We start from the raw sequence: 12,375 nt of genomic DNA, 5'->3' as shown, positions 1-12,375 counted from the left end.
TATCAGAGGGGTAGCCGTGTTAGTCTGAATCTGTAAAAAGCAACAGAGGGTCCTGTGGCACCTTTGAGACTAACAGAAGTACTGGGAGCATAAGCTTTCGTGGGTAAGAACCTCACTTCTTCAGATGCAAGTAATGGATTTCCATTACTTGCATCTGAAGAAGTGAGGTTCTTACCCACGAAAGCTTATGCTCCCAGTACTTCTGTTAGTCTCAAAGGTGCCACAGGACCCTCTGTTGCTTTTTACAGATTCAGACTAACACGGCTACCCCTCTGATACTTGACCGCTGAGAAATGTCCCACACCAAGCTGCACCAAACCTAGCCGCTCTGAATTGAATTAACAAGACGAGGTCCCCTTCATATACCACAGTCCAGGCACGATACAGCCAACACACGTGTGTGACACACACACACACACACACACACACACAAAATTTCTGTATATGACACACAAACGTTCTGCCCATAGCAGGATGTTGGAGGGGTCTGTCGCTCGGTTCCAGCGCCCATGTTTCTACACAGCTCAGTGGTTCTAGCTTTGCACGTCACATTTTTTTGCATCCTAGCAGCTGCCCTTTCTCTCAGTGCAAAGCGAAACTTGGCTGCAGCACCAGGGCAGAGTGTGGCCTGATCCCCCTCCTGCCCTGCAGAATTTAGCTCCAAGGAGAACTGAGTGCCAGCGCGGGGTATTTGGTGCGCTCCACTTCCACCTCCGGGGAGGGAGCGACGGTTTACTTCAGGGAGAAACAAAGGGGCAGCAGAAGCGAAAGTAACATTATCTCTTCTTGCTGGGGTGAGAAGCTGGGGCTCAAGGCTGTTGCAGCTGCTTCTGCTTCTGCAAAGAAGGAAGAAGCAGCCCGGACATCACTGTTTTAAACGCAGTCTGCTGATCGCTGCAGTTAGGAGCACAGAGCAAAGCACAGAGGCTGCGGGGAGAAAGTGCAGAGCAATTGAAGCTTCCCAGCCAGTAAGTAGGAAGCAAAAGGTGCTGAGTAGAGAACGGCTTTATTAACTACAGCACTCACGTCAGTGTTTAGGGTAGGCCTAGGAGAACCTGCATAAGGTTATTTCATTGTTGTTATTTTCCCTCCCGTACTGATTCTTTTGCAAATATTTTCTGTGTGCTGTACTGTTTCCTCTTGTGAGGAGGAGGAAGTGGGGATTAGACAGCATTAGTAACTGCTGGTTTTGGTTAAATGCTGAGAAAACATCCTACTTCCAGGGTAGGGTTGCCAACTTTCTAATCGCAGAAAACCAAACACACCTGTCCTGCCCCCTCTTCGAGGCCCCGACCCCCCTCCTTCCATCGATCCCTTGCTTGCCCCAACCCTTGCTCACTCGCTCATTTTCATGAGGCGAGGGCTGAGGCAGGCGGTTGGGGTGCAGGAGAGGGTGAGGGCTCTGGCTGGGGGTGTGGGTTGGAGGGGATGGAAATGAGGAGTTTGGGCTGTGGGAGGGGGCTCCAGGCTGGAGAAGGGGGTTGGCATGTGGGAGGGGGTGAGGGCTCCGGCTTGGGATGTGGGCTCTGGGGTGGGGCTGGAGATGAGGAGTTTGGGGTGCAGGAAGGGGCTCTGGGCTGGGGAATGGGGCTGAGGGGTTTGCGGTGTGGGAGGGGGCTGAAGGCTGGGGATGTGGGCTTTGGGATGGGGCCGGGAATGAGGTGTTTGGAGTGCGGGAGGGGGCTCCAGGGCTGGAGCCAAGGGGTTTGGAGTGCAGGAGGGGGTGCGGGTGCAGAGTCTGGGTAGTGCTGACCTCAGGCGGCCCCCCGGCATTTCCCGGGGATGGAGGAAGTCCACGCGACTCCCAGGAAGCGGCCAGCATGTCCCTCCAGCTCCTATGCGGAGGGAACTGCAGAGCTGACACTCGGGGTGGCGTTTGCAGGCAGCGGCAGCACACAGAGCCCCCCTGGCCGCCCCTCCACTTAGGAGCCGGAGAGACATGCCATTGCTTCCCAGGAGCTGCATAGAGCCGGACACAGAGCCTGCCTGCCCCACTGTGGCCAACCAGACTTTTGGCAGCTTGGTCAGCTGTGCTGTCCAGAGGTACCAGGCTCCCTTTTCGACCGGGTGTTCCGGACCTGTGACATGGATGTTTTAAAATAAAAAATGAAAGAAAACGTTCATATTCTTTAAACCACCTCATGTGGAGAAAGTTTTAATTAACTTTGTGCCCTCAAGCTTGAAAATTATGGGCTATACAATTAATAATAACTGTGATGCTGAAGAGGTAATAGGGAGGTTGTTTCTGTATGTCCTACCCTCTTAGTTAGCTTCAGGAATAATAAACCCTTTAGAAAGTGGTCTAATTTTGTTCAGAAGTTGACCGTGCAATTCTATTCACAAGATGATCTTACAAGCTCTTTCTCATGCAAGTTGTCCCGTTTACTAGACTAAGATTTTGTAGTATTATGCCCTATTTTTTTTTTTTTTTTTTTTTGGTGTCTGATATTCCAATTTGCTAGAAAAACAACATTGTTGAGATTCCATCTGAGATCTTTTCCATTCGGCTCATCCAGAACGCTTTGTCCAGTTCTGGGAAAACACTTTATCCAGTTCTCTGGAATCCAAAAACTCATTTCAAATCTAGGCTTGTCACTGAGGTTTCTTTATTGGCATTTCAGAAAGCTGCAGCTCAGGTGATCAGGTCACATGTAGTGGAGTAGGTTAGGGACCATCACAACTCCAAAGTACATCGTTATAAATCAGATTATATACAAGTTCTAAAACAGACTAACACATGTGTATTACATTCTGCACTGTATCACAGGCTTTATGACTGGCTTGCTAATTGTGTGAACCAGGCCCTGTATAGAGCATGAGTGAGGATACGATTTTGTCACGGTAAAATTAAGCCAAATTCACAGAACAGTCATGGTAAAAATGTACAAAATCAGGTTATGGTCACGGCGGGACTGAAGTTGAAGTCTGAGCCATACCACACAGGGGTGAGAGCCAAAGCCTGAACCCCGCCTGGGGAGGGGAACGCACAGATGGAGCCCTGCCAAAGTCATGGAGATCTGTCAAAGTCATGGAATCCATGGCCAAATTGTATCCTTCATCATGAGCTATTCATGCACTACAAACTGTGCTAGTAAGCAAAGCTGCAACTGCAAGCTTATCATACTTTACTCATCTTCTGACTATTTCTTCATCTACAGTACTTGCTATTTATTATTTACAGGGCACTTGTGAATTCATGCTTTGTCCATTGTCCATTTGTCCTGTTTCCTTATTTCTGTTTTTCTCTGTGAGTGCAAGGCCTACATATATGCTCACCTGTGATGCTGCATACATAGTTAAAACACCTCACAGAAGAGAGAAGTGTAAGAAGCAGGACTGTCTTTTTGTACACTTTGAAAAGTTTTAATTCTTTTTCAAAATATGACAATACAGAAAAAGATTAAAAAGTTCTAATTATAACAGCCAAAAGTATGCACTTGCATGTATCAAAAGTTCTGTTAATATAAACATATAATAAAGAAGAATATTTACACTATTACTGATTTTCGTTTTATTAGACAAAATAATAAAGTATGAGTACATGTACTATAGAGATAGGGCTCAATTCTCATTTACATTTAGCCCACATTATTCTGCTCCAACAGTTCCAGGCTCCTTTGTACTTCCAGGCAGTGTAAAGTGGCCTTAGTGTAACTGAGAATGAGGCCCGTAGTGGCTGGTTTGTTGCAGCTGTAACCCTTCTGCCCATCTAAGTTGGCAGCAACAAAGGCCGGGTTCTGTATCTAGGGGTTCCGTTTCAATAATGCAATGCAAAACTGGCTCGAGCCCCCACCCAGTGACGGGGACAATTACATACCACCCCCCCGGGCGCCTCTAGGAGGCAATTCTTCTCCTCTTGCAAGCATGGAGTCTGAGTGTAGCAGAAAATATTTAATAACATGAGGCAAACAACATCAGCATTAAATTGGAAAAACACCACAAAGAGGATTCATAACACAAACCATGAGCAAAAGGCCCACCCCAGCAAATTTGGCTGTGTCCTTTCCCTTTGGTTCTTGAATCCAGCAACCCAAAAATCACCCAGAGTCCCCAAAGTCCAACACCCCAAAGTCTCTTGGGGCCAGCAACCACCCAAAGTCTCTGTCCCTGGTCAGTGCAGCCCCAGAGTAAAAAGGGGGGCACGCAGGGTGTTAAGGGGCACCTTACGTGATCCGAGGCCGGCCGGCCATCTCTCCATGGGGTACCGCTGCAGCCTTCACCATGAGCCACTCCACTTCCTGCTGTCCCACGAACTGCTCTGCTCTACAAGCTGCTCCACTCCGCTCCCTGACCTGTGAGCTGCTTCAGCCATCCCCGCAAACAACTCCGCTCGCCATTCCTTAAGCCGCTTCAACCATTCCCGCAAAGCTCCGCACTGCTTGCTGCTCCTCCAGTCTTCCCCGCAAATTGCTCCACCAGCTGCTTAGCAATATAGCTTCAAGCTCCAACACTCAGTGATCTCAGCTCTTAATAACATTAGCTCTTTTGTGATTTCAGCTTTTAGTGATTTCAGCTCATAGTAGGGGAGCCCCAGTGCTGGTGCACCATTGGCCCAAAGTGAATTCAGCTCAGCAGCCTGTAACTAGACTCCTAATGGAATCAAAGTTAGCTCTGACATTCAACAGTGGAGAGAGGAAATGATACAATTGGTGTTTCAAGCCTCAAAGGGGGCCCATACCATCAGGTACAAATACCTGTCTCCATCCTCTCTCAATTCACTGGGTTTTGTAACCCATGCCCCTTGTCTAGCAAGTGCTACTTAATTACTGGTGAGTCTCTCTGTCATACAACAGTTTCACTGGCCTTGATTCACCGAATTCACCGAATCAAGGTAACAACACTTTATTCTTCCTGCCCCAATAACAGAGAAACTGGGGATCCCACACCAGCCAAAGTAACCACTTTCATTTGCTGTTGTTTCATGTCAGGCGGGTGGGTGTGCCTATGCAAACAAGATCAGCCCCTGGAGTTCTTTTCCACACTCGCCATAATTCACCACCAGATGTCAGGATAGAGCTCATCCTGACTCTGCTTACACAGCTTTAATCTGTACCCTGTAAACTGGGCATATATGTTTGATTCCTAAAGATTCCTAGATTCCTAAAAACTCATGTCTATGTTGCCTTTTAAAACTAGTGGCAGAGAGGCCCAGAGCCCAAAGCGTATGCTATGGCACTAAACTAGTGGTGGGCAACCTGCGGCCCGCGGGGCTGCACACGGCCCATCAGGGTAACCCGCTGGCGGGCCGCGAGACAATATTTACATTGACCGTCGGCAGGCACAGCCGCGCACGGCTCCCAGTGACCATGGTTCGCCATTCCTGGCTAATGGCTGCTGCGGGAAGCTCTCAAACTCACCCCTTGCATGGATTTCAGAACCCAAGATCCAACTGGAGCCCAAACATCTACACATGATCTTGGTATATAAACTGGTGAAGGATTGTTTTAAAAATGTGTTGACAGTAGTGTTAGCAAAACATTTCAGCCAGACGGGCTTCTTGAGAAATGATTTATAAAGGCAATGGAAGTCTTGAAGAAGATAAAGAATAGTATATAGTCTACATAAAAACCAGTAAGGAAAATTACAAGGAAAAGGTATTCTATTTTTACATAACTAGGGAACAAAAGGTGAATGTTTTGTGACTGTAACATCCATTGCCATTAATAGTTCTGGAAGTAAGGAAACAAGGAGTCTTTCTCTATAGCTCATCTTCTCTTTTATGTACCTGGTTGACCCTGAAGGTCAATTATCAGCCTTGACCAGGTTTTTTTATGTCAGTTCTAAACTGTTGGGAAATACTAGTTGGGAATACTGTTGGGAAACAGTAAAAAATGCTAAATTGTAGTGAAACTAGCGAGCTTTCATAAATGGGGAGATCATATACACACACACATACAACCGTTCTCTGCAAGGATTTATTTTATTTTATTTATTTGCAGATGGGTTTCTGCTCTGTGTAACAGCCCAGGCTCAGTGTGAGTAAGAAGCTTCAGACTCCTTCCAGATATTTTGAATTATAGAAGAAGAAATGAATCTTGCAAATGACAGTGCAAAGTTCAGTGCCATTTATGACTGGGACTATGTTGTGTGGGAAGTTCGTTTGACATTACTAGCAGCTGGTTTTTTCAGCTACCTGGGAGTATTTCTTCTCGCTCACTGGCTGGCCTCATGGATCAGTGCCAGTTATCGCACTTTGTCAGCAAAGCAGAAGATCTTCTGGAATATGAATATCACACGTGGCCTGTTTGCAGTTCAGAGTTGTGGAGCTGGGTTGTGGGCCTTGCTTATAGATCCAGTTTTTCAAGCTGACCAAGTGTATGCACAGCAAAAGTGGAGCTGGTTTCATTGCTTAATAGCCGCTGGCTACTTCTTGCTTGAAAATGTAGTTATTCATGTGTCTAACATTGTTTTCAGGATATTTGATGTGTTCGAGGTAGTTCATCATTTATTTGCCTTTGGTGGGCTTCTTGGTCTGATAATTAACATAAAATCTGGACACTATCTACCCCTGATGGGACTGCTACTTGAGATGAACAATCCTTCATACTGCATATCCTTTATGCTTGCAAGGGTAAGAACATGCTGTATTAATTATGGGTGAGAGAAGTTTCCATCATAATCCTCATATTGCCTCCTCCTCAAAACAAATCAGCAAACAAAGAAATATTGGCCTCTAAAATGGCAGATTAGTTCTGGGGTCAAGAAATAAATTTTTCTTCCAAACTTAAAATGATGTGGCCATTGGAATCCTTAATTATAACTCCCTAACAATAATTAACTATTGTCTAAAAAATCTTTTAACTTTTTTTACCCATTTTGTAACAAAGAAACAAAAAGAAAGAAATGTTAAGAAATTAGTTTACAGACTCACTAGTTGGGATCTAGTGCACAGGAGCAAAGATGAGGTGATTAAACTCTATTTTTAAAAGGTTTTTTTTTAAGACTGAAAATAGTAACATAAGAATGGCTGATCAGCTCCAACAAGCTTAATATAGACCATTACATATCTATCTGGAGATTAAAAATATGTCTATGTGTGCTCACACACAAACGAGTGTTTATGTACATTATGTATATTCTATGGATGCAGAGAGGGAGAATAGCCTTGAAGAGAGCTGCCATGCTTGTAGGGAGAGAAGAAATCAGCCCTGCTTCCTAAACCATAATCTGTTCCAAAGAGTATGTCTTAGAGATTTAAACTTAAATCCTAAAATATGCTGACTTTTTAGAACTACAGCCACAAGTCCTGGCACGATCACCTCAGCCCTTTGTATGTAGATGCTAGAGAAGTTTGAGAGTCCTGGTCTACCTGAGTGGTGTTGGCCAAAACTTTCCACATCCTGCTAACCCTTGTGCATTTTTGTGACATATGTTTTATTTTGATTGTTTTCATCCACCATCAGCTGGCTGCATCTGAGTGATGCTAGATAAATTCTGCTAGACAAAAGGTGCTATAGAAATGTGCAATCTTTTAGCATTCTAGAGAAAAATGATTGAGAGAATGTTTGTATGTCAGTTTACACTAAACACAACAGGAAAACTAAATATGTCTCTTATTTCTAGAAAACACTGACTGCCTTATCTTGAAGCTGCAATCTCATTTCTCTTTCTTTGTTGTTGTCTCTTTCAGATTGGCTGTGCTAATACCCTTTTTGAGAAGGCAACCCAATGGGTAAATATCCATATGCTTCACTGCCGCATGGTCCTTATTTATCATATGTGGTGGGTATGTGTTTCCCATTGGAATGATGTGGTGGAAAATCTGGGACTTCCATATTTTATTGTTTTTTTCATGGGGTTAAGTACACTTACATTAATACTTAATCCATACTGGATATTCAAATCGACTCAGCGGCTCTTTGGTCCAGTTGACAGGAAATTTCCAAATACAACAGTGAAAAATGCATCCTGTGAAAATTTAAATAGTGAAACATTCCAAAAGAAGAGGATATAGTTCTGCAACAGCTATTAGGGTTGCAGTAAAATATGGCCAGGAGAAAGTGGTGCAGGTTTACTAGCAAGTCCATGAAAATAGAATTGCTTACAAGAAGTCTATGAATATATTGATCTGTTTGCAGTTTGCTATCAGTGTACTATATTCATTTATCAAAAGTGTTTTAAAATTGTTGTTGTCTATCTTTAAAATATACACACACTCTTTGACTCAGTCAGGATTGGTGCCAGTAATTTTAGTCTGGGAGCCTAATGCCAGACTGGCGTACGATATTGAACCTATTGGTTGGCAAATATGAGCCCATGCAAAAGTAAATATCACATGCATAAAGTTCCAGCATGGAATACAGCTCGACCTGGTTATAGTGACCTTACAGCAAGGACATCACACAGAGTGAATGATTGATGAGTGAGTAAATGTGGGGTGATCTTCGTTCGGTACCAACCCTCAGCCCATTCTAAAACACTAATTAGGTAAAAATTAGTAACCACATGCCCACTGGGCATGCTTTTAAGACATGTGACTCCTTTGAGGAAAAAGAGTATAAGAATCAAGCAAAGTAAATTACTGTGTTTGGGATTCCTTAATTGATGCTTGAAGAAGCAACGCTGCTAGACAGAGTAGCCAAAACTCTTCTCCTTGGGCTCGAGTAGGACTGTGAACCAGAGGGGTCTCAAGGCCTTGCCTTGAGGGAATCCGAGACAGACCAGAGGGTTGAGAAGAACAGACCTTGAGAGAAGAAGCCGTCTATAAAATTGGTAACCACCTTCTCTGTTTGCCAAGCAGGAACTGCATGAGGCTAGTGCATGGCCTGTTTGTGTATATTTGTGAAAGAGAAACTCGTTAAGAGGAATGTATAGCTCTTAATGTCTCACATAGTAAGTGTGTGCTTAATATAACCCTTTACCATTTCTGTAACTCCTTTTCAATAAACTGCTGTGTATTGCAGATAATTACTGTGCAGGGTGCATTTGATTTAAATCAAATTGATTTAAATCACGATTTAAATCACTAGTCAGGAAGACTTGATTTAATCATGGTTTTCTATCAAAAGTGCATTCTTATTAGTTGTTATAACCTTAATACATATTCTTCACAAGTCAGAGAGATGTAGGTTTCATTTTTAGAAGTTACACACTATCCATTTTTAAACAGTGATTTATGTTCAAAACTTTGCAGATTAGTTTTATTGCTATATCAGAAAATGAATGATGGTTTGGTTATTTCATTTACCAAAGGTAAATTGGGAAGTGAACTATCTCCAATTCAACGGGTTAATCATTAATATTTGGAGGATTTTCTTGCCATGCTGTATTAGGAGGAGAACATCACCAGACAGACATTTAAATTGTTTTATTTAAATAAAACAGCAACGTTAAGTTTTTTGGATTTTTTTCTTCAACAGCAAACATATAATATTTTAACAAAACAAGCATATGTCCGTCGCTTCTGACATTTATCTCCAGACTTATTCTCCTTGTCCAGATCTATTCTGCCCCCAACAAACTTCTATTCATCGAACTTTTTGAAACTTTGCACTTTTAGAGAGAGGTAAGAGATTGACTCTGTGGACACAAATTTGCAGAGGGGCAATAGGGTTGAGGTCTGTTATTTCTCACCTCTATATATTATTTATTTAAAAATATTTTTGCTGTTAACAAGCATGTTATCTCTGGAGACACAAATCCACAGTCTGAGAACTGCAAAACTAAGCATCTCTGATGGTATCTTCTAGACTGAGCATTGAGTCCCATTGGGTAGATAGAAAGATTAACCTAAATAATCTATACAGAAGCCTGTGGAACCCCATAAGATTGGGTCCCTAATCCATGAACTATTGGAACTCATTCACAAAACTTTTCTTAAACGTTACATGAATATATTGTCTCATATTATAGAATTAGAATTTATAATCCACCTCTAGGAACCTCTGTCTGCAATGTCCAGTTATGCTGGCTGGACACTGCAAGCTTATATGAGTTCATCAATTTAACAAAGAAATTGATATGTACCAGGCTTGTTATCCCAAGGGGAGTCTCTGACACGCTTCAAACAAAATGCACTGCTTCAGGTAGAATAAACAAACATATTTATTAACTACAAAAGATAGATTTTAAGTGATTATAAGTCAAAGCACAAGAAGTCAGATTTGGTCAAATGAAATAAAAGCAAAACACATTGTAAGCTGACCTTAACACTTTCAGTGCCCTTACAAACTTAGATGCTTCTTACCACAGGCTGGCTGGTTGCCCTTCAGCCATCCTCTCCCACTTTGGTCAGTGCTTCAGTCGCTTGGTGGTGGTGTCTGTAGATAGAGGTGGAAGAGAGAGAGCATGGCAAATGTCTCTCCCTTTTATCATATATTTTTTTCCCCTCTTGGCTTTGCCCCCCCCCCCTTCAGAGTCAGGTGAGCATTACCTCATCGTAGTCCCAAACTGACCAAAGGAAGGGGGGTGACTCACTTGAGAGTCCAACAGATCCTTTGTTGTTGCCTAGGCCAGTGTCCTTTGTTCCTGTGAGGCTGGGCTGGGTTTGTCCCATAACTGCCCTGATGAAGTGTGAACTGCCCGTCTGCTCCTGGAAAGTTTTGCCTGGGCTTGTTTTAAGCCATGAGGACACATTTTCAGCCTCATAATTATATACATGAAATTACAACCTATAATTCCTATTTTTATAAAAACCTATTATTATAACATCACTATAACAACAATGCTCAGTGCAACATGAGCCTTCTGAAGATACCCGACATGACAAACTTTTAATTGGATACCACACAATCATATTATAAGGATGAACATGGGGGTGCAGGGTGTTCCTCTGAGGTACAGTGTGTCTTCTCTTCCCTTAGTCAGTGATTAACCTTCTTGCAGTAAACTATCTTGAAGGAAGTTTGTGTTATAGTTCTCTTGGCATCCAGCCATTAAGACCATGAGGCAGCATGCCTCAGTTTTCCCCTCACCCAGCAAACCAGGTTTGTTATGGTTTCTCCTCTATGGTAAGCTTTAAGTCTGTTTACAGGTATTAATTGAAAAGTAGCATTATCATAAGGTTTAACATCCATGTTAAAATTCTTATCCCTAAAACTTAACATTAATACCAAAATTTTCATCACAGATGTCCATTTACAAGTATCTTTATGATACCACGCCCTCTGTTCAGATATTCTAGTTTGAGATTAGTTTGTTCATTACCTATAGTGTCCTTTGACTCTCTCCCATGTAATCAGTCACTGGCTTTTCTTTCCCTCTACTGTTCCTTTCTGTGTGGGCTCTTAATCTAATCATGTTTCCGGAATTTTGATATCTCAGGGTCCAGCAAGATAAAGGTCCAGGGGGATCCTGCACATTCGCTGGCCCTTTGGGGAGCTGTGTCCCAACCTCAGGACTGTACATATGCAAAAAATCCAGTTCCCTTTTTGGGGTTACCCTGTTGTGATGGGGTGTCTGCCCCACCCCCCCCAAGCTAGAAGGGGCTGCAGCAGGCCAGTGCGCCTGTGCAGCCCGGCAGCCAATAGAGAAGGGCTTATTGGGAGCCAATCAGGGCCCGGATTGGAGACAGCCAATCAGGGCCAGGCTCAACCCTATAAAAAGGCTGCTCTGAGAGAAGAGAGTGAGTCTGTCCCAGACCTTCAAGGAGGAAGGTCTGTCTCCTGAGCAGGGAGCAGGGCAGGCTCAGGGAAGCAGAGTGGAGCTTCAGCCTGATATCTGCCAGACTACCAGCCCTGAGTAGAAGGGCCTAGAGGGTGCAATAGGGTCAGAGGGAAAGTGACCCAGGGAAGGCTGAAGGCAAGGGGAGAGAAGGAGGGCCGAGAGGCTGCCATTAGAGGGTCCCTGGGTCGGGACCCAGAGTAGCGGGTGGGCCTGGGTCCCCCCCTTTCCCCCTTGTGCTGCCCCGGGCCATGGAGCAGTGGCCGAGTCAGGCTGCAACCTGCCCCCTGATGTAAGAGGGGCTAGATTGGGGGTTGTGGCAGGCCAGTGCAAAGACTCCTATTTAACCCCCTCCCGGAAGGGGGTGTGGATGGACTAAGGGGCACTGCCGGATGGCAGTGGTCCGGAAGAGGACGCCGCAAACCGGAGAGCGACGCGGGTCCACACGCCAAGCGAGCGCGAGACAATGGACAGGACACTACCAGGAGGGGGCGCTCCACTGGACAGAGCTAATTCCCAAGACAACCAGTAGCAGGCGCCGTGGGTGAGTCCTAACCCCGTCACACCTGTGTTTCCCCCTCCCAGCAATGAGTCCTTCCCTGTCCCCTAAAGGGCCGTGATCTGTGGTCTCTGGGCTAAGTGTGTTTACCCTTTGACCAGGTGCACCCTTTCCTAGCAGCTTTCCCATAACTGCTTTCTGTGTCTCAACAGCGTTGGAAAAGACACCCCCTTCTCTGTCAGTTGGGACATTTGTATTCTCACAAACTATCACCT

At 44.3% G+C, this 12,375-nt stretch overlaps 1 protein-coding gene across 1 annotated transcript; it reads left to right on the top strand.

Annotated features, from left to right (window-relative positions):
* Positions 1–633: 633 nt before the first annotated feature.
* LOC117875252 (protein CLN8-like) lies at positions 634–9,222 on the top strand. Its single transcript, XM_034766383.1, has 3 exons — positions 634–968; positions 5,940–6,571; positions 7,631–9,222. The coding sequence occupies exons 2-3, from the start codon at positions 6,029–6,031 to the stop codon at positions 7,952–7,954; spliced, it is 867 nt and encodes a 288-aa protein (XP_034622274.1). The 5' UTR covers positions 634–968; positions 5,940–6,028; the 3' UTR covers positions 7,955–9,222.
* Positions 9,223–12,375: the final 3,153 nt, after the last annotated feature.

The sequence above is a fragment of the Trachemys scripta genome, chromosome 3 (assembly GCF_013100865.1).
Source record: "Trachemys scripta elegans isolate TJP31775 chromosome 3, CAS_Tse_1.0, whole genome shotgun sequence".
Taxonomy (NCBI): domain Eukaryota; kingdom Metazoa; phylum Chordata; order Testudines; family Emydidae; genus Trachemys; species Trachemys scripta.
Note: the sequence above shows the minus strand (reverse complement) of the source record. Positions and strands in the feature narration are given on the sequence as shown.

What these genes read in the sequence shown, in the direction of transcription:
- LOC117875252 (XM_034766383.1), top strand. Translation starts at nt 6,029, where the DNA reads ATGAATCTTGCAAATGACAGTGCAAAGTTCAGTGCCATTTATGACTGG. An exon ending in TATCCTTTATGCTTGCAAGG is followed by an intron (nt 6,572 to 7,630) that starts GTAAGAACATGC and finishes TGTCTCTTTCAG; the next exon opens with ATTGGCTGTGCTAATACCCT.